This window comes from Meleagris gallopavo, chromosome 14, assembly GCF_000146605.3.
Source record: "Meleagris gallopavo isolate NT-WF06-2002-E0010 breed Aviagen turkey brand Nicholas breeding stock chromosome 14, Turkey_5.1, whole genome shotgun sequence".
Taxonomy (NCBI): domain Eukaryota; kingdom Metazoa; phylum Chordata; class Aves; order Galliformes; family Phasianidae; genus Meleagris; species Meleagris gallopavo.
Window position 1 is genome coordinate 5,042,617 of NC_015024.2, and position 21,819 is coordinate 5,064,435.

The 21,819-nt window shown below is 38.1% G+C and overlaps 1 protein-coding gene across 7 annotated transcripts in view; it reads right to left on the reverse strand.

The window, feature by feature from the left end:
- The window catches only part of IQSEC1 (IQ motif and Sec7 domain ArfGEF 1), a 314,042-nt gene that overhangs the window by 172,956 nt on the left and 119,267 nt on the right, over nt 1–21,819 (reverse strand). The window contains exon 1 of one of the 7 annotated variants that reach the window (XM_019620034.2): nt 6,283–6,508. The exons of the other annotated variants lie outside the window; for them this stretch is intronic. Coding sequence (XP_019475579.1) covers nt 6,283–6,305 — 23 coding nt within the window. The 5' untranslated portion in view covers nt 6,306–6,508. Of the gene's footprint in view, nt 1–6,282; nt 6,509–21,819 lie in introns of those variants that run through there. 7 annotated transcript variants of the gene reach the window in all.

Sequence of the window (21,819 nt, forward strand, 5' to 3'; positions counted from 1 at the left end):
TTTCCCTCTCCCCCCCCCCATCCTTCTTTATCCCTAGACCAATCTTTCCATTCCCATCAGTAGCATCTCCTTCTTTGGAAAATAAACTAGTAAAGACATAAATGAATCTGTCTGTACTTGGCTCCGTGCAATAAAATACTTTGGACAGAGTTCACTGTTGGCTATCCCAGCAAGGTTCTGTCCAGAAGGGTATCCTACTCTGACTTCCTGTGTTCAAAAATATCAAAACAACAACAAAGTTCTCTCTGGAATCTGAGCTTCCTCATTTGCAGTTAAGGTCAATACTCACCCAATGCACAAGACTGTTTAGGAGCTCAACTGCTTTGAGTTTCTTTTCGAAGGTGCAGTGGAAATGCAAAAGTCCAGTCACCTTGACAGCAAATGAGAAGTGCTATAGGTTTGTCAGATAGTAACTACACTGGCACTCCACTGCCTTACAGATGAAGGTATGGAACAGACAAAATAGATGACAAAACATTCAACTGCAGACTTGTAATTAAGTTACCACATATTGCTTTCTTCCAACAAGAATATCCCAGATGTTAAAGACATATGTTCAGTATGTGAAGTTTGATTTCAGCCCTTTCTCAAGGTGTTCAGAGATAGACTCTTATCCAACCAGTTACAGAAGCAGACATGAGGTTTGGACTGTGCTCCAAGCTGTAAAATTCAGGAGTTTTCATGACCCTTATAACAGATAAGGGCTCAGGCTTACAGCCCTCTGTCAGCATACTAGTTTTACCTAAAGCAAATCCACCTTCTGCTGGCACATGGTAATATCTGCATGTGGCATTTTGTACCTTTAGTCACATGCTAAAGCAATATATTCATTTATTTTCTCCTCTGGATTGTATCAGTTCAGTTTCAACTTCTCTTTTGTAAGAAAGAGAACCACTAAAAACTTAAAAAATATAGATGTTTCAATCAGCCTTCAACACAAGTTTGCACTCAAAATAGAATTGATTTAAGTCATAACACCTGAAGACATCATAAGAAATAAATGTAAATAGTTTGGAGAAGTAATCATCTTCATCACATCACTGTTGGCAGTATCGGAGATGCTTGATTTTATGTCTTCAAAAGGTGATTTAAAATTAGAAATAGAGGAGAGATGCTTCAGACCTGACACAGGACAAATGACTAAATTGATGAGTGCTGTTTCTGGTAATTTCAGTCTTTAAAACATCACTGCAACATCCCATGAAAGATTTGCCATTTCCCATCTGCAGGCAGTTTCCTCCAGCCCTCCCCACATTCTCATGGATAGGTAACCACTTGTCATTTTAAAGGTTTACTTATTAGTCCTTTGAGAACATACTGCTGTCACAGTATAAACAGAACTAATCCAAAATAACTTCTATGATTGCATGATAGAACCCTGAAATCACATTTCCTTCAAGACACCAACATTAAACAAGTCTAATCTACAATGTTAGTATGCAGACCCAAAGGAGGTTTAGTCATTCCTTTATCTCCTATACAAATTCCCATACTTGCCATTAGAAGCCACTCATTTTAACATCACTTTTGTATTCATCAACTGAACAAAAACATCCCTTGCTGCTCTTTTGGTCCTGCAGTCTTGTTTAAACACACAAATTAAAATGACCTAGATCAGCAAATAAAGCTACAACTACAAAGCAACATATTTTCATTTTCTGCTATGATCACCAATGAGCCTCCTAAACACAGTAGACGTATTGCTCAGTATTGGTTTCAAAACAACCTGGGAAAACAGAATACCCAACCATGAACTTGGAATTCCTTCTGCTTTAACAATCCATTCTCTTTTTTCCAAGGGAGCTCTTTGCAGACACTAACAGTGCCACCATGCCACCAGCAGCAATCACTGCATTGACCCAGTGAAACACCAGGATCCCCCATAAGGCTCCTCCTCCTACCTCTCACCAGCATGTGGTACTACTGCAGGATAGGATATCCTACCCTTTTTGTTTTACTGCTGTTTTATTCTAACTGCATATAACCTCTGAAAGATTTGATAGAATTATTACACTGTTACCGTCACAGAACTTCTTCCTAACAGTACTGTCAGCTTTCATACAGATGATTTTAGGTGGTACTTGTACATAGACGTTAGAACACAGTGCCATCAATAATTAGAAAAGCTGTATTAATACAAACATTTCTTCCTAATACAGTCCTCTGTTAAGTTGACAATTTGACGCAGCACCAATAGTTATATTTGGTCATCTTAACTCTTGCGTTTTTCTGTAGCCCTATTACTTCATATGCTATTCCTCTTCTTTGTATGAAACAACAATCTGTCACCTCCATCTGCCAATATTCTTCTCTTTCTTCTGGTCTATCTTTACATCAGCTACTGCATTTTAATGACTATGTACAAGTACCACCTAAAATATACACCAGAACAGCCTCTTGTGCTGCCTAATGCAATCTGTATACCTGGTGCTAGCTAACACAGATCCATTTCTAAATTAGCTTGCAAACAGCAGATCTGCTGTATAGGGCTATTTGCTCTATACAGCTCCACTGTCATCTGAGGCAGCTCACAATACAATGATTTATTTGATTGGATTCATGCCTACAAGGTAATAAGAGGAATGCTTTCATTTTAATTCCATTTTAACCTGATGAAGAATAACTTTCCAAATTGATAGTTTTCTTTTCCACTTCAATCCAGAGTTATGGTTACAGCTGAGGTTAGAAAAGATCGTGTTTAAAAGATAGTGAAGTCTGTCCTGTTCCTCTATAATGAACCTAACAATTTCTTTAGCAAAAATAAAATTTTAAATATAATAACCGACTTCCGAAAGGATGGTCAAAAATCAAAGGCACTGTAATAAGGGCTCATATCAACTCTACCTAAGTTTTTATTAATTAACATTTGGTTAATCATGCTGGAAAGGCTTTCAATGTGTTAACTATTCCCACAAGATAACTTTTTTTTCAGAAATTCATCGTGCAGAGGAAACAGCAGATAGTTTTATATAGCAACTCATACCAAGTCCATAGTCTAAGTTAGATCACAGCTGTCTGCAGACATGTCCACTGAGGTTCATTGCATATCTGACCAGAAGGTAACAAGATCCATGCCCAATAAACGCCAACATAATAGCACAACCATATGCTCTAGATCTGCACTGTTGGCATCTCCCTCCTTCCCTCCCTGCTCACCATGCAGTTTTCATGTAAACTAATTGAAAGCAATATAGGATAGGATTTTTCTTAATAAAAAGCAGAAATACTTTTACAAGGCATCAATAACATTCAAAAAAATCAATAGCTCTAAGAGTTTAGTACATGTAGGTTAGAGTACAAACCACTGAATTTTGCATAAGAATACATAAATTCAGTTGTCATCAAAATGATGGAATATCTGCATTTCTACAAGTTACAACATAAACATAAATGGAGAGGTTCTTGTTTGGAGCAATATCACTCCTTATGTATTTCCAACCTGAGTGTCCACAGCTGGATTTAAAAAATAAAAGTATGCTCGCACTCTCATTCATCACAAGGGCCTCAAAATAATCATCTCTTCAGAGAACACAACCAGTACCATGACAGCACACTAAACAAGAAATGTCTCATTTCTACCCCGTCCTTGTGCTTATTAACATTTCATATAATTATCTTATAAACAATGATTATAAATCATTTTTGGTTTCATGGAAATGAAGTATTAGCCCATATAACCCCATAAACAGGCATTAGGTGATTCTTTTACATCCTGGCCAATGCACAGTTTATAGGCAGTCTCTAATAGTAGGATAACTGTACCTAGGGTGAACCTAATTAAGACTGCTAATCTACAGACAAATACAACTAAGATCATTTATTTTCCTTTTGACTAACTCTTAATGCAAGAAATCTATTCTGAACAGTGATTCTGAACAGACATTTACTGACAAATAAAATGCAACTTTACGAGCTTTGCTTACTAGTCATAACTTAACATTTGTAGAAAAAATATACAATCCAAAACATGAAATGAAACAGAACAGATACATGAAGCTGCATATGATGGAAAGATGAACGGAATTGCAACGCGCGTTACAAAACAGAGCCCCATCTATAATTGCACAGCATTGATCACAGTAAAACCGAACACAAAGCCACATCTATAAATGATGAACCTGATACTCACATAAAAAAGGGAAAACCAGTGTGCAAAGAATGAAATCAAACAGATACAGCATAAGAGATTTACAGCAATGCAAATCCTATTACTTGTAACAATGGCACAATGACATGTTCTACTCAGCGTAGCTTCTGAAAAGCAATGCTTTTGCAAATCCTAGTAGTTTGACGTTACTGCTGGTCTATAAAAAAGCCAAACTGCAAACTAGATTTTTTTCCTGTATTTTATATCTGAAGGGTAAAAAAGATGCATCTTATACACTAAGGGCTTTTGCATTTTAAAATATATTATTACTATGTCAACAGATTTATCTTATCTAAGGCTTCATTTCAAAACTAACCACACATTAAAGAGCTGGTGAAACCAACTTCTTAACATACTTTGTTTCAGTTTGGAACTGATTGGTTTTAAAGAACATGAAGAATTTATACACCGACGCACAGACACATTCTATAGAGTTGGTTCCATAACAGACCTAAAAGTCTTCAGTTGTCAGCATTTACTTTCTAATGGACGAGTAGTGATACAGAATAATATAAGACATAATTCACATCTTGTTTTCTACAGCATGAGGCAAGTAAAGGATACCAAATGTAAACAATAATAGAGGAAACTACAGCACAAAGTGGTTCTACAAACAACTGGAATGTTACTGTTAAAGAAAGTAACCCACAGAGATGAAATATTCTTTAACATCACATGATAAACGCTGTAAGAAATTCTGTTGCCGAGAGTTACAAAACCCCCAAATACCAGAACCCAAAAAACAATGGAGTTGAATACAAATCACTTCTCCCTTGCATAAATGTGTGGCATTATTTTCAAAGCTGATCTGCATACATCTTGAAGATTACCACCTGTTTTCCAAGTTTACTGTTCTTGTTTAGATTCCAATGTACGGCTCCAAGTTTATTCTCATTTTCAAGCATTTCAACTCAGCCATTCATGCCATCTCTGTAAAAGAACAGGCTAAAGAAAATTTAAGAACAGATTTCAATACTCTTTCAATACTCGTTTCAGTTTATTCTCGAATGGCTGAATTTACTCTACGTGCACGTGGACTGGGCTACTGAACATCAAATAGATTTACTCAGTTAGGACCCTCAGCCGCTCCTGAAAAAGCAGACAGCAGCTACAGACGACAGCTGCATCTGCTTTGTGCACGACCCCTGGGCAACACCACATGAAACCCTCTACGAAGGGGATCTTCAAGCAGAGTTCAAAACCACAAATAACATGTACAGCCATTTCAAACCAGTGGATTAATAGTGAAGCACTGATAGTAGCGAGGATGGGCTTAAAGAACAACTTAGTTGCACACTTCCACGATTTTTATCTGAAGTAGGACAACGCTGCAGCACACTTTGACAGCCCGGAGTGAGAGCCATGTGGAGCCACCAGAATTCAGCCAAGCAAAACTACCCCTTGTGATTTCTGTATGTAGCCTGACGCTGACACCACAAACACGATCAAACTTCAGCATTGCATTTCCTCTGCCTACAAGTGGATAAGCACTGAGCCATTCTGCCAAACGTGACAGCTCGTGCAAAGAGCTGCTGCACTGCATTAAATGAACAAGACATTAAACTCCTGCTGCTCTGACTGTATTGCTTGTGAAACTGTTCAAATAAATAAGTAAATAATACATCTTTAGGATATAAGCAAGCACGTAGAGCAACAAAACCACACCAGAATGTTGTTTATTGATAGGATATTGCTCAAGACTGTAGTACATTCCTTTTCATTACTATTTATATATTTAAAAGACAGATTACACCTTTATATGACGAATCATTCAAGCAAAATGGAAGAGATTCTTGACTCATCCTAGCATCCTACATTGTTTTTATGCAAAGAATTGTTTTTTTTTGTTTTTGTTTTTTTTCCTTTTCATCATTGTTTTTTCCACTGCAATAAACTGCTGGTTTATTCACTTTATTCACTAGGATAAATTTTTAAATATCTATACACATAAACACAACCACCATCTGTGCATTTCTAAAATACAGATCATTCATCTGCTAAACAAGGTAACACCCTAAAAATGGTTCATGGAAAGAAACCTACCAAACAATAAACCGATCACTACTCCCACTTCTGGAATCCTCAACACAGATATCAGAGACGTGATGACAGATGAAGAAGGAAAAGGTACTCACAAATAACACCTTCTGCAAGCCATCCTTGAATGTGTTGTGGATTTGGTATTTATATTTTCTTTCACGCAATCTGAGGTAGAAAAGCTTTCTTAAAGAAAAAAAATTACATTCACAGTTTTGCACGCTCATTCACGATCAGCCATGGTGGAACATCACAGATAAGTAAGCTGGTGATGTAACCAGCCCCAAACACCGCATCAGATAAACCCAAAGGCTCTACAGGGTTATATTTTGCAAAGCCAAAAGGTTTTTCCCAGAGAGGAGGATCAGCAAGCACAAACCAGTCACATTGTTTTCACATTCCTGATAGGCTTGCTTTCTGCTTCCAAAAAAAAGTCCCAAATCTGTATTTATCATTTAACTTCATCACCAAGAAAAAACAGTATGCTTCCTCATTTGATATTCAGACTGAAATTTGAAAGCACCAAATGGTGCATTTTAGAATGCACCGTCTCTGTATGAGCACTGTAGTACAGTCCAAACCAAGAAAAGGCCATTGGTCCTTTTATCTCCATGGTAACAGCAGCATCTGTGAAGACGAAGCGAATTCCCTCCTCACTGCAAAGTCAATTTATAGTCACATACTATGACATAAACTGATAAGACAGCAAAGCTAATCAGCAACAGGGAGAAACAGGAACCAAAATACGAGATTAAGCTCCTGCTCAAGAGAATGCTCTTCTGTGTATACCATTTCTCATGTGGAAATTACAAGATGAAGAACTAAATGAAGCTCTTCCTTTGAGCTGATGCAAGCTGGGAATTTGCAAACTTACTAGTTTAGCTAACAAGGGAAGTTGTTGAATATTTTATAGAATTAGCTTCTTGATTAAATCCAGTTATACCACATTTAATGGGGTGGCAAACAAAGTAGTTGTTTGCAAAAATCACTCAATGGTTACTTAAATGACATTTTCCCTTCAATATTTCATCAAAAGATTTATCATTATTAGCAGTGGCAGAGTAAGAAGGTTAACAGCTCTACGAGATACTGCCCCTCCCCACTTTTTTTTTTAATTTAATTTTTTAAAAGCAACATCAATGATTGCATCGTTTCAGCAGCAGCATTCCTGTGCACTAGCAGCAGCTATCTCCAGATAAGAGATCATATGTACAGGCTTGAGGAGTCACATTCTTGCCTTTATTTAATTGCTGTACATGGTTGTCCTGGGATCATCAAGAAAGCAAAAAAAATTACGCTTCTTCCTCCCCTTGCTTATTGCCCCACTCTGATGCTTACATTATCAAGACAGCCATGCTGTCTCCCTTGCTTCATGAATCAATATAATGACCATCTGCTCACATTATTAAGTTAAATATATACCAGAACACACTGATGAGGGCAGCTGATTTGCCATGGTCAAGTGATCAGTTCATAGTTGTTCCATAGCCAATTGTAATATTTCCAGAATAAGAGAGAGCAGGTGGTCAACCAAATGCTACTTATCATAGCACTACCTGTGATGTTCCCCAGGCTAAAGAGAAGCATGAAATGTCGCTGCTAATTCATGCAACAAACAAATAACAAAATGCTAAAGCTTTTCTTATGGTCTGTGTTCAGAACTGATTTGCAAGATCTTATTGAAAGATGCCCTCACAGCTCCTTTTTGGTCAGGCATCTGCCTAAAGCTGAGCAATTAGCTTCTAACTTCCCTCCCACCTCCACACAAATGCCCACTGCTCTGGAAACTGATACAGAAATCTTATTTAACAGACTTGCACTTAGTTTTACCTAATCACCTTAACCCTCCTTCACTACAAAAACAAAATTTATGCTCAATTATAGAATTTTCAAGGAAGCCACAGCCCTGGGGTCACACCACCATGCAATAGTGTTACATCAGTACAATAGGAAACCACACCTAATGAAGAGCAAAGTCCCCAAATTGTCCATTCACCCCCATAATCAGCCCGTTATGCTTGCATGCTGCACCAACGGGCACTTTTATCTGGTATTCAGGTTAAGCCACATTTATCTAACTATAGACTCGATGTGACACTGCCTCACATAGCAGAGAAATATAACAAATTCCAAAACGGGTTTATGTTGCTCATAAAACCTTCACTGTGGGCCTGATCCTGTCACTCTAACTCATGCAGGCTCCTGGTTTCGACCAGGTCCCCTAGCAAAATGGCCCCATTCCACAACGAAAGCCTGATTTAAAGCATTCAAACCTTGATACACATACGGACAGCACTGCAAGAGAGTAATATGACTGCTTGGAATCTGCTAACTTTATAAGTTAAGAATCGTTTCCACTAATTAAGGCAAATGTTTTTGTCTATTGCACAGAGAATAGCCAAAAGGTATCTTTCAATTTTCCAGAAAACTCTTTTTGGGATTTGAGTACGACCTCATTTTTAGCAGATCCTAAATACAAAGTACTGAAGAAACAGAACAATTTTAGAAGGTGCTTAAGTATTGTGAAATTGTATATCAGAGCTAACGCCCTTTAAGAGCAACCAATACATCACAAAAATAAATGCCTGCTAAGAAAATACAACCTCTGCATAAAGAGTCCCATAAAATGGCTTTCCAGTGTAGTGTGATATCAAGCAGCTTAATCACCGCTGTTGTGTAAGGTAGAGGATATACAGACTTCTCAGCTTGGACTCATTCTTCCATTTTAAAATCCAGTTTTTGCAGTTGTCTGGCAGCACAGTGCACAAAATGAATGAAAAATGAAGAATCAGTTACACAGATATACAGAATTGTGCTCACTGGATGATAATCATTCCAGGAGAAAGTATTTGGTCAGGTAACTGTAGTAGTTAATCATTTCAGCTATTATTTCAAAAGTCCAGTTTTTATGGAATAAGAAAAAAAAACCCAAAAACTGAAAAACCAAATAAAAAAGCACAAGCAAAGTGCACATTACCTGCATTCCACTAATGGTAATGCTGGTAGAGAAGGCTCTCAGCTGCTGCACTCATTTTGAATTCTTATCCACACAGGCTTAGGGCTGATTTCTGTTGTGTGCTAACTTAGGTTTCCTCCAATATTTTTAGTACCAAGCTTCTCCACAAGGCGTAACTCACCTTTAAGCCAGTTTCTTAATATATGAAAGGTACATTCATAATATAACAACTATTTCTTCCTGTTCTCCAATGAATGTCATTGAAAGTTGAATTTTAGGCAGGAGAATAGTAAGGAAGCTTTTTGTTGTGTGTAACATTTTTTCTTGTTTGGTTCCAGTTTTCTGCTTGGTGCGTTCAGAAAAAGATAACTGAAAAACCAGTCATCTGAGCCCTTACTGTTCTAGTTAAGGTAACTGTTTAAAGGAATACATCTCTCATGCATTAACTTCACCATTTCTTCCCTAGTAATATGAAGCTGGCCTGATGAGTAAGCATATGATAATGCCTGCCCACATTTCTTTTATATGAATGAATTAGAAGAATTTTACAGTTGATGAAATACTAAGTAACGAGGTTAGTAGCTGTACAGACTGCCAAGCCTTAGATTTTAACTTAGAAAATAGATATATTTTTTTTTAATATGAAAAATATATTAAGTAGGACAGACTTGGAACACGAGGGTTGCAATTTTTCCTGATGTTACAAAGTCTACTCAGCAAGATACTCAGAACAGTACGTTATTCAGTGCCACTCTGTGAAAAGACCTAGATGTAAGATGCCAAACCATTACCCTAATGAGTTTGCAGTGCAGAATTATTAAATATAAATACCCTGATCCCACTTGAATCATTTGGGAAGAACTCCTATGGTTTTCACCAGGGGCAGAATGTCTCAGTAAACATTCAGTTCTACTGATTCCTACCAATATTAGCAATCCATCTATGCAGCAAGTAAAGCATTTCAAAACAAACAAAAAACAGTTTTCTCTGCTCAGATTCTTGTTCCTTTAATTATAGCAAAAAATAAATACACCACCTGAACAATGCCAAATAGCAGTGTATACAATAGACTTGGGGAGGCCACTGCAACTTGTGCACCACATGAGTTGTAACTCGTATGCCAGATAACATTTACAAAGTAAAATGAGCCTCTACTACTTGCTGGCTCATTTGTTTTATATGAAGATCTAAACTTATCTTAAATGTTTCAGGATGCACTACCATGCACAGCCATTTGTTATCATTTATTGTATTCTCATGCTTATTACTTACACGTTGGTCTCTGCATGATTAAGATACTTAGTTGTTTATTCGTTCTAGAAAATCAGAAGAAGCCAGGCTTGTGTTTGAAGTTGCAAGTGAAGTCACTTGGGATAAAGAACCTTGCCCCCCTGAAGTCACAACTTATCTGCTTGAATATACAACCTGCCAAGCGTACTCCAAACCTGAAAAACACATTTAGTGGAACAAAGCCTTATAAAACCTAATTTTGATCTCTAGATTCTAATCATTGGGGTGATTAGAAGCAGCTGTACTGCCTATTACCATGTTCTACCTTGTTTGCTTTACAATAGCATTTCAATCAGACTCTGGTTCTTTGTTTCAAAGATCCCCTCCCACTCCTTTTTTCAAAAATACTTCTCAACAAATTAAATAAGACCTTTTTCTGTTAGTCTTCATTATCACGGCCCCAAAAGCTACCTTACATTTTTAAGACTAATCAGTATTTCTGGACATCAGGGACATTATCTAAACATCACCATCAAGAAATACTTCTGCAGCTTCAGAAAAATACAGACCTCACACAGACTGATCTGGACAAAGTTCAGTGCCCTTATTCTTTTCGAGCCTCTTTTTCAAGCATCAGTGTTCCTGACAGTGATCAAACGGGGGCCTGCAACAGAGCTCCCCAGCAGCAGGAAGGCTCAGGAGTCCCCATTTCTCTCTGCTTGCCAAGTCACACCGCTCTGTATGATTCACCGAGGGTCAGCACCATTATGTAAGTGACCGCTTTGCTGCACGCTGTTCTGCCGGGCCGGCGCCAGCCCGCTGTGTGCCCGGAGGTGGCGGAGTGCTGCTTCCCGCCAAGATCTCCTGGCAGCGGCCCCATGCTGGCCTGCTCCGGGAGCAAGGAAAGCTGCGCTTCCAGATCCTGAAACACCTCGTGCAAACAACTGCCTCATTTCAGCGTGTTAAAGAGATATTTCCTACGCCTACGTCTTAAAAATTCTAAATATTAGGGGGCTAGAATTACCTCAGCATGCTGAGGGTACAATGCTGACAACTGCCCCTGTGAGGGATGAGAGCTATTGCTTCCACAGGAAAACCATATTCAGCACTGGCTACAAATTCCCACACATTCACCTATTCTCTCTACCTCACAACATTGAACTATTTCTGAGAATCTGGGGCTTGCATTGCACCTCCTGAGCCTCTGCTCACCTCAGAGGAGTGTAGGTGAGGCATGGACCCAAACCACATCTGAGGACACCATGGATGGAACACGGACCTGAACTCAGGGGCCAAAAGCACCGCAGCCCTGTGAGCTCCCTCACCTCCCTTCCAAGGCTCCCACAGGGTGCACAGGGTTCCATGAGGTGAGGCACTAGCATTCACTTCTTTGCTTCAGAGACAACTAAAAGAGCTGCACAACCAAAATAATCATTTCCACTGTAAAAAGTAAACAAGTCCTCTTTTCCACACTGCATGGTGTATACCTTTCCCACTTTAAACATTGAGCTGCTCAGTCCCATAAGTAGTTTACTGAATTTCTCCAAGCTGCCCCTTTCTTACAGAAGGCCAACCTGCTTCTCTGTTTCACCCTTTTGCCCCCAGCTCCCTCTTCCAGCAGCCACCATTGCCTGCAGGCTGCCCTCGGGGCCCAGCTGCCCGCAACGCCCTTGCTGCTGGATGCAGCCCAGCCCAATGAGGCAGCAGCTCAGCAGCTGTGGAATTAATCCACAGCTCTCACTGCTGAAAACTGCAGGTGTCACCGTTACTGGCAGCATGAAAGATTTCTGGGAAATTTGAATCATCGCCTACAGTAAATTCTCCCCTATTCAAGTTTTACCAGTAAAATTGTCCTTTGTTACTGGTAGACATCACGGACTCTAAGTCAAGAAACAACTTCCCTTTAAATTGCACATAAGAACTCTGCTAAAGCAAGTACTTACTTCTACCCGCTTCTCCCGGGCAAAACAACTTTTAGAAGGAAGAAGCCAAACAAAAATCTACCCCATCCAGGTTCCAGTGCTTTTAATACCCTTCTATCAGTCCTAACCATGTTCTTTCACTTCAATTTAATAAAAAGCATTTGTTACCACATTAACAAAATTCTAAGACTTATTTTACTATAGATATAAATACATACACACTGAATACTTCTCAGTACCCTTATTCCCTGGACTTGAGAACTCTACGTTGTGCCAGTTTTATCCTGCAAGCAATTCAAACTGCCTTGCACTTCATATGACTAAAAAAGACCCTTTTTTTAAAAAAAAGAACCCAAGCTCTTAGTTATAATAAACAGTATTTAAATTGAAGTATCAAAATACCAAGCTCTGTAGACACCTCTATACCAAGTAGGGATTACAAGTAACACTGTATCTCATAATTCCCTGAGCGCTTATTTTCTGCTTACCTTTCTAAGGATTTTGCTTGTTTGCAAACTTGGAGAGAAAAGCAGAGCGATGCAAATACACTTGATACCTGTGTATACACACACATTTGATAAGCTTTCAACTATATGATTCAATTTCTTTCACTGTAGCAAATACAATTACGCGTGAAAGAACTAGTGGGATATGGAAAAAAGCCATGTGTATCAGCAACATCCTCCCCTCAGATACAACACCAGCAGAGAACTTCCTGCTGCATTCTGTGCAAAGTAAACATTTTTTTCTAGTAATCCCTGAACACTGAAAGGACAGCAGCCTCGTTGGCAACAACAGAGTTTTCAGTTTGAGTATCACACATGCTTTGCCACTAGAGAACACTGGCAGACAGAGGGGCAATACACTGCAGTTTGCTTAATTTAGAGCACATACTTTGCATGAACATTTTACAATAGGCTCAGCAGACCGCATTGGCAGTGTTGTGCTATCTATCAGGATGTACATATGGCTTGTTAGATTAACTATTTTCTTTGAAATATCTAGGGCAAGGCAGAATTCTGAACTAAGTAATAAAGTGTAACTTTATTCGCTATATAAACTACAGCTCAGTGTACAAGTTTCCTGCTCAAAAGTATTTGTTACATAAAACACCTGCTAAATAGCAAGAGATGGCAGAGGATCTGCAAATACTGATTTGCCAGAAATATTCCAAAAGACCTGTGCTGCTTCTGTGTGCTGTTGACAACAAATCCAATCAATTTGAAAATTGGCTTCCAAGAAGTCCAACTGCATTGGCAAAGATTTGTGATGATGAAGGGATTCTTATACAGATACACTTTGCTCTGGTACTTTACTAGCTATTGCTTTTAGATCCAGCTGAGACGTATGTACTCTGGTCATAACATCAAAATTTATGTAGTCTTCACAAGAGATGACCTGAAGACAGTTTATTCAAGTAACATTGCTATGTTAAATAATTGTCAGATATTTTCTTCTGACACCTGAAGAGAACTATTTTCACATATCTTCAAGTACCATGGAATGTAAGTTCACAAACAGCAATCATCAACTCAGTACAGCTCTTTAACCGACAAATGTTTAAGCCACAAAGAATTACTGCTGAGTTTTGTCTTTTTTGGTGGCGTCTTAAGCTTAACACTTCTCTCAACAGCATTACACATTTAATTAGCTGAAATGCCATGGCAGAAAAATTAAAATTAGAGAAAATATTTTTTAATAGATAAAAATCCCACAGTAAATATTTGTGTGACATGTTGGTTCTGCTAAACGGCATTTTATACCATCCTGCAGACATCTTTACTCCGAAATATAGAATATGAGATTAATTTTAGACATAGGAGTTGCAGGCTTGAGCACACCTGAATAGCAGATCATAAACCATAGGAACAATTCAAGACAGAAATATTTCTGCACAAAATCTAAGTGGTAGCAGGACTAACTGGAATACAGCCTAGAAACAGTTGCGGGCAAAGAATAAGAACTGTAATTCTGGCCTGAGTCACTCTTCTGGGCTTCCTGATATCAGGTCACAGCTGCTGTCCTCTTCAATAAAAGCACACATTGATAATGAATCACACTGTAATAGGTATTTAGAAAGCAATTAAGTTTCTTCAGGGTTGGTATGGCTTCTTAATTACTACTTTTAATTTCACATATAGCATGTAGTTAATAACAGAAAGAATAGAAGTAGAAACAATTTGCTCAGATTCATTCCATCATGCTTTGGACAACAGAACTGAAAATGCAAAAACAAAACAAGACAAATCTGCTGTACACACCTTTCAGTATTTAGGATGGTATACAACTGCGAATAAATATCAGCAGAAGAATGAATACCGATGAGCAGAATGTAATTAATGCCTGCAGATCTCATGGTCTAAGTAAAGCGTATCTGTCACCATAAAATATTTCACTAACATTAGCAAAGTAATGGGCAATGTAATAAATCATTTGAGAATAGACAAAGAAGTGACTGCCTACAGCTCAGGATGTCACACTTGATGGTGCAGATGTTTTTTCTTCTTTGATATGTATTTCTGCTCTAACGCAGATTTAAGAAGTCATTCATCCAAGAATTAGCTGATCCAGGGCATCTTCTCAGAAAAGCATCCAAATGGGCTATAAATAAATAAAGTTCCAAAAAAAAAATCAAAGTTTAGAAGTATTTCCCACATCTTTTATTTGTATTCATCATGCACTTTATTTACGTCTTTACACTTCGTTGACTTCAGCTGCTAGTCAATGGATTTTACATAACACTGACATTTCTGTCATTTGTTTCATTTTTGCTACATAAAAATGAGATGTCACTTGATTATTTTTTCTTAGCATTCATTCACTGTGAAGGCTTTTTAAATATTTTGTCCCTGGTTGTTTTAATAAAAAGCCATCTTAATATGTCTTCAGATGAAGGAAAAAAATACAGGTTGATGATCATGGAACTATTTTGGCAACTAGTCCCATGAAAGATTTCACAATAAAGAGCTTAAACTCAATTTTAGTAACTAGACTAATTGGAATATTTGCCAGAGAATTATTATCTAGATGTTCAGTAGATCAATTATATTAATTAAAAAGACAAGACTGAAGACAACAGTTGTCAATAAATATGTCAATATGTTAATAAAAACACCAATGCCACCTCTCTCCCCAAGGCAAATATAAAATAAAAAAAAAAATCTGGTTAGGGATTTCACGGGTGTAGTGCTGATGGAAGTACTGTTATCATATTTACAACAATTAACATTCTCCATGAGCTTATAGGAGCTCCTAAACACATAATAGATCCTGAATTATAAGTGTTTATGTCTGTATTAATTCCACCCCCTGGAAATGCTTGGGAAGTACCTGAGTGGCTGGGCTGAACGGAGTACCCACAGTGGCAGGAATAGAATCAGCTGGCAGAATTGAGCTCCTTGTACATCCACAAGGAGTCATAGACTGTGTCAGCCTATTTATGGGCAAAAAAATTGCCAAATTTATTGCAGGGCTAATTGCCTGCATTTACATGACAGTCAACCACAGCAGCTTGTGCCACTGGTCTTGACAGACTGCACGAGGAGATAACAGCTTGTGGCAAAAAACATGGGAAGCGCAGAGGAGTCCTGCCCTGGTGTAGGGTCAAGGGCAGGGTCACCACCTGATGCTAGAAAACTGCCAGCATCAAGCTCCAGTCTGTAGGTTCCTATGTCAGAAAGTGACTCATTATCCTTGACAGCCCTAAATCACACATTGTATATGTTAGGTTTTAAAACATATTTTCAATATAGAGGAAGGCCAAAGGGATTTTCAAAAACATTCAGTAGTTCTGAGAACATGGAAGCAAACACCAGTTTGATGCTGTCTGATGCTGTAGGGGCCATCAACCCTGACAGTACAGGTCCCAAAGAAAATTTTGGAAATGATCAGTGCTGGAAAAGAAGGGGAAAAGACAGTTCATGGCAAGCCAATGTTTGAAGTTTGGACACAGAAGGAGAGCAAGGCAAAGAAGATTTCATTGGAGAGAAAATCCTGGAAATCAGTATAGTGTGCACATAAAATTAGTGCAGTAGGCCATGAAACTTCTGGAGTGATTTCACTTGAAAAGACATCTACAATATTCTTTAAGATGATGATTTATCTGCAGAAAATGCAAGTGGGTCAGATATTCTAAATACTTGTGACTCCATATGTAAATTTGCAAAATAAATGAAAATTCAGGGTATGCATTCTGTGACAGCTATAAAAGAGAGGAAATTTTAAAAATCCATTTTATGGCTTCATGTACTGTCCTAAGTATTATAAAGCATCAATATTCAAGCTACATTCTTATTCTTCCTTGCATTCTCCTGAAGCCTAAAGGCATCTGAGATTTGAGTCCAGAATAACACATGAATCCAAAGAACATGCTTCACATTATGCCCTGTTCTGAAGACAGTTAAACGCCAGATCAGAGAGCTGATTATAGAGTTAAAGGCTTCAAATCAGAGTACTTTTCATTCAGTGAGTGAACACAGGACTTTAAAGGCCAGAAACAGAGTCCTGCTATCCATGATTTGCTTCCAGGTCTGTTCCATTTGGCCTCCAATTCCCTCTGTCCTATCCTGTAGTCCTGTAATGGCAGAAATTACACTCTTCCCATATTTTATTTAAGCTTAAAATAGTAAAATTGAGTATTCCGATAAACTATTGATGACAACTTTTGCTCAAGAGTCAATCCCACATTCAACAAGTAATGCTTCCCTCTTTTCCCCCACGCTACAATTGTCTCTGTATTTGCTTTTCTGTCCTGTTCAGTTTATGTTGTCTAAACTTTGAATGGCACAGAGGAAATTTAGTACTTCCAAAAGACAGACAACTAAAATTAAGAATACTTAATACGGGAGCTCAAGTCAAAAGGCCATCAGATTTCAAAAGTTATTTCCACAAGTGCTAATACACGCTGATGTATCTTTATTTATTTTAACTCACTAAAATGTCTTTTCAGATGTAAATCAGGCCAGATTACTGGAATTACTGCTGCGGGTGGAGGGTGACCGTTTCAGTACTTCTTTTTGTTATTCATTATATAGAACAGAATCATAGAGTCACAAAGGTTGGAGAAGATCTCCAAGACCATTCAGTTTAACTGTCCATCTACCACCAGTATTTCCCTACTAGACCGTATCCCTTAGCATGGCACATTAACTCTGGTATAGGATTGCCCTTGTTTCATTTCCTCAATAGTCCCAAATTTTTATTTTAATAATGAAAATTATGATGTGGAAAAAGTAACTAGATGAACTCCGAGCACTATCTTGAATCAGTATTGTTTTTCCTAAACTCTTCAGTTTACAGTCAGATCAGTTTTAGAAGGAACAGCTCTTAGAAATACACAGTGTATCTAAAACTCCCAGAAAAAGTCAAATTGTTCTATATTTGTATCTAGTGTTTCTAATATGCCCACAGACAGGGATCATTTATAGTATGTTCCCTGGTGAATTAACATTAGGTGAAAAAAAAACCAAACAAGTATCCATCCTCTCAAGGCCCTTCTGCAAAAGCCTTAGATAAAATACCTCTACACATGGTGTTCAAAGTCTTAAAGACAACTCTATTTGAGTTTGTACACAGAAAAGTCATTTGCTCACAAGAACCACATAACACACACTTGTAAGTACAAAAATTCCTCTTGAGTACCATTTGCCAGTTCCTTTTTCTGGCAAGAGACGCAGTGAACTTGGCCAGCACTACTCAATGCAGCAGAGGCATCAGGCTGGTGAAACAGCTGCTTGCGCAGGCAGCCTGAGTAGGAGTAGCTGGCCAGCTTCTCTGAGAGGTTTTTGGAAGCCAGCCACCATCTGAGCAAGCCTGTTTGAGAGCAACTATATTGGATACTAATGACCTTGGCAGAACACATCATTAAAGTTAAGCTCCTCTAGAAGAATCCTAAAAACCTCTACACAAAGTTCTTTCAAAGGATAATCTGCTGCTTCCTTCCTATGCTTCAGTGATAAGATATTGACAGCAAATACTGAAGAAATTTAAATGACCTTTCTAAGCAACGCAAACAAATAACAAAGCTCCTAGCAAACATCTGCTGTTAAATCCACATAAATGGGTTATTTTTGCAGGAATGCTTCAGCAGACATTTGCATTTCAAGTTGAAATTTGACATATTGAGCAATTCAACCTAAGGGCAACACATCTGAAAGTTTGATGGAAAAGGGATGAGTCATGGACCTATTATTATTATTTTATATGCAGAAATGATTTGAAACAACTTCATAAATTCTGATAACAGCATTTAGAATGATAAATTCATTTTAAAAGCCTTGTAAGTTTATTCCATTTTAATTCTCCTTCACATGACCCCTACTCACATTTGAATATTACATCTGTATTAGAAAGAACAAGATACTGCCCTGCTTGCAGTTACCAATCAGATAGACCAAAAGATTGTGTCCTTTGAAGCAAAAAAGAATGAGATGTTAGCATTCTGGCATGAGATCTGCCATTAATCCTTGAGCCCAAATTGGCCCTAACACACAAACAAACCAGATGAAACGTGTCTGTTTTTAAGAGGTCTGTATTGGTGCCGATGTTTTCACAGTCAAGCACTGAATCAGCAGGATAGCCAAAGAAAAAAATATCAGTGTTACCCCTCACAGCACAAGCAATTTTAAAAGTTTTTCCTTATAATGTTACATTAAGTGATTTAAGAAAAGAAAGAATGTAACATGTTTTTAGTTCAGTATTTGTGTATCATAACTGCATACATTCCTTATTTCCACATTATCATGATATAATAAAACAATTATATTACTACTGACTTCCTGAGATTAAAAATGACTAATTTCAAACGGATTTTCTACATGCAATGTGCTATTCTATGAGAGCATAACCTACAGAAATAGTATAATGAATTCTAACCATAAGCCTTTTGAACATAAGGTTGTCTAAACCCATTAGCCTCTTTTCTATGCAAACATCTAAAAAGAGAGCAGCACTTGACAAAACAAATTTGTTATAGATTGGTGCAACCATTGCAGGTTGTTAGCAAACACCTTCAAAAGTAACCACACCAATGATGTTTTCAGTGGATGTTCTGAAAATCCAAGGATCTTTATGCCATTTAGCATTGATTAAAAAAAACTTTCTAAAAATGGGAAAAAAGAGTAACACAATTTACACAATTTTCATGAGCTTTTTTTCTGACATGGTCTGTAAAAGAATGAATGCCTTGATGAACCAGTACTGATAGAGATCCCAGGGGACGTTTACTGCTGCCATGCTTGGCTAGACCAAAGTTCCATTTTGTCCAGGAGCCCACACTTATCACCAACCAATAACAAATGTGCATAGATGGGTACGAAGAGAAATTTATTTATTTATTAGTGAAAAGAAAATCTGGGGGAACTGAGTGCAGCTTCCCAGTTCCTTCAAGGAGGCTACCAAGACTGATAGAGTCAAACCTTGCACTGTGGTGCATAGCTGGGGAAGAAGACAGACGTCCTGCTGATGCAGATGAGTATTGGCTGAACAAGGCAAGAGCTTTATCTATGAGGATAACTAAATACTCAAAGAAGTCCCAAAACAGTTATGAAGTCTTCAGCTTTGGAGGCACAAGACCTGGCCAGACAATCCCTCATCAAATTGGTCTGATTTCAGTGTTGATGCTGCTCTGGGCAGGTTGATGGAGCAGATGACCTCCAAGGTCACTTAAACTGGAATAGTTATGTGATTCAATCATACTCTGGTGCTTGCCAGTTTCCAAGAACTTCCAGTTCAGTGACTCTCTAACCACAGGAGTGTTTTAGAGGTTAATAACATACGGCAAATTTTTCTTCCATGAGTGTCTTTTGAATCTGAATGAACTCAACTTGAACTACACTCTATGGTAGAGCATTGGAATTTTTTTTATTATGCTTTACAGGGAAATATACTTCTATTTTCTTAATCAGCCTTCATTTTCTGTTCAGTAGCTATGATTACAGAAGAGGCTGAATGATTACTCTCACTCTCTCTATAAAACTCTCAGTCCTACTGACCTTTCGAATTCCCTCCCTCCTTCCATCCCACTAGTCACACCTTGTCAGGCTGAAGGCCAGTGCGCTTAATCATTCTTTGTACAGAAGATATTCCTTTGATCAACAGGACTTCATAAGAAATGAAGAAAATTTTCAGCTCTTTTCAGCAAATAGCAAGAGCAGCTGTCTTGCCCAGCACAGCTGCCCTTCTGAGAAAAAGCTTTTCACGGCAGGCCAACTCCTTACTTCCTTATATAGGATCAGGATCATCAATAGCTCATTATTAAACTTTCCTCACCTGGTAATTAGGTGATTTAGGCAGGATAATTTAGGCAACTTGCAGACATAACTGTCTGTGGTGTTTTGTATCACTGCTATGATCATATAAGATATGGATGAGGACTGAGGCAATATGCCACCTGAGCTAGTTGGAAAAATGACAGATGGAGGCAGTGATCAAAGCTATAGCAGGTAAATCCGTTCTGTTTTCATAATTATGGAGGGGGTTTCATTTGCTAGATTACTTTCAAAAAGTCATGCCTATTGATTCAGGTTTTTGCAGGCCACAGTAGCATAGAGTATTTTTGTTCTTTACAAAAAATATTTACGAGATCTTTCAGGTAGGAACACATCCTATTTTTTTCTGGAGCAAAAACTATTGGCATCCATTTTACTTGAATAGGAAGCTAGGTGTTCCTTATCACATATGCTCCAGAAAATAACAGTTTTAAGCTAAGTTAAAATGGAACCAAAAAGCTCAATTGCGGAACTTAGCAAATACATCAGAAAAAAAAGTTTTGTGTGTGTTGTTTTCTGACAATGTTAATTTTAAGACTAACGATGTAGCTTTTTACCAGACATCTGAGTACTCAGCCCTAGGAGCCAGTATTTTTCCTTTATGCCAGGAATTTCTCATATTTAGTGTTACATTAAAAGATAATAACATGGATCTGAGGCATGTGGCATATGTTGCATGCTCTCTTCTAGAAGCATATTCTTCTGCTTTGTACAAGCAGTGTAGCAGTGCAGTACAGAAAGTGAACATTCACCAAAAAGAACTTAAATATCTCCAAAACTCCTGAAGTCTTTCAGTCTTGAGGATCACAAAGATATATAGGAATTACTTGTACAGGACAAAATCAACACTTGCTAAGACTTCTTAAAGTCCATAGAAAGAACAAAAGCAGCAGGCTCCAGAGGCTGTCCAGCAAAGCTGACTTCCCTGCTGGGGATGTCAGGTCTGGTCCAGGCTCAGGTGAAATCTCCTGCTGCTGTTTGGTTTCTGTAGGTCACTGCGCTCTGTGGAAAAAGGCCTCAAAAGTAGTTCATTCTCAAGCCTACCTATTTCACATGGAAGGTACGATGGAACTATTTTTAACGTGAAGATAGAAAAGACATCCAAAAGGCCAGATTTGCTTGTTTTGGGAGATTTCCATAGTGACAGGATGGTGTAACCTCCTTGATACAACAGCACAAGCTACTAGGCAGAAAGGTTTCTGCTTTCTTGAGAAGTAGCCAGAATTTTGGGGTATCTCATCTGAGTTACCTCCAGTAGCA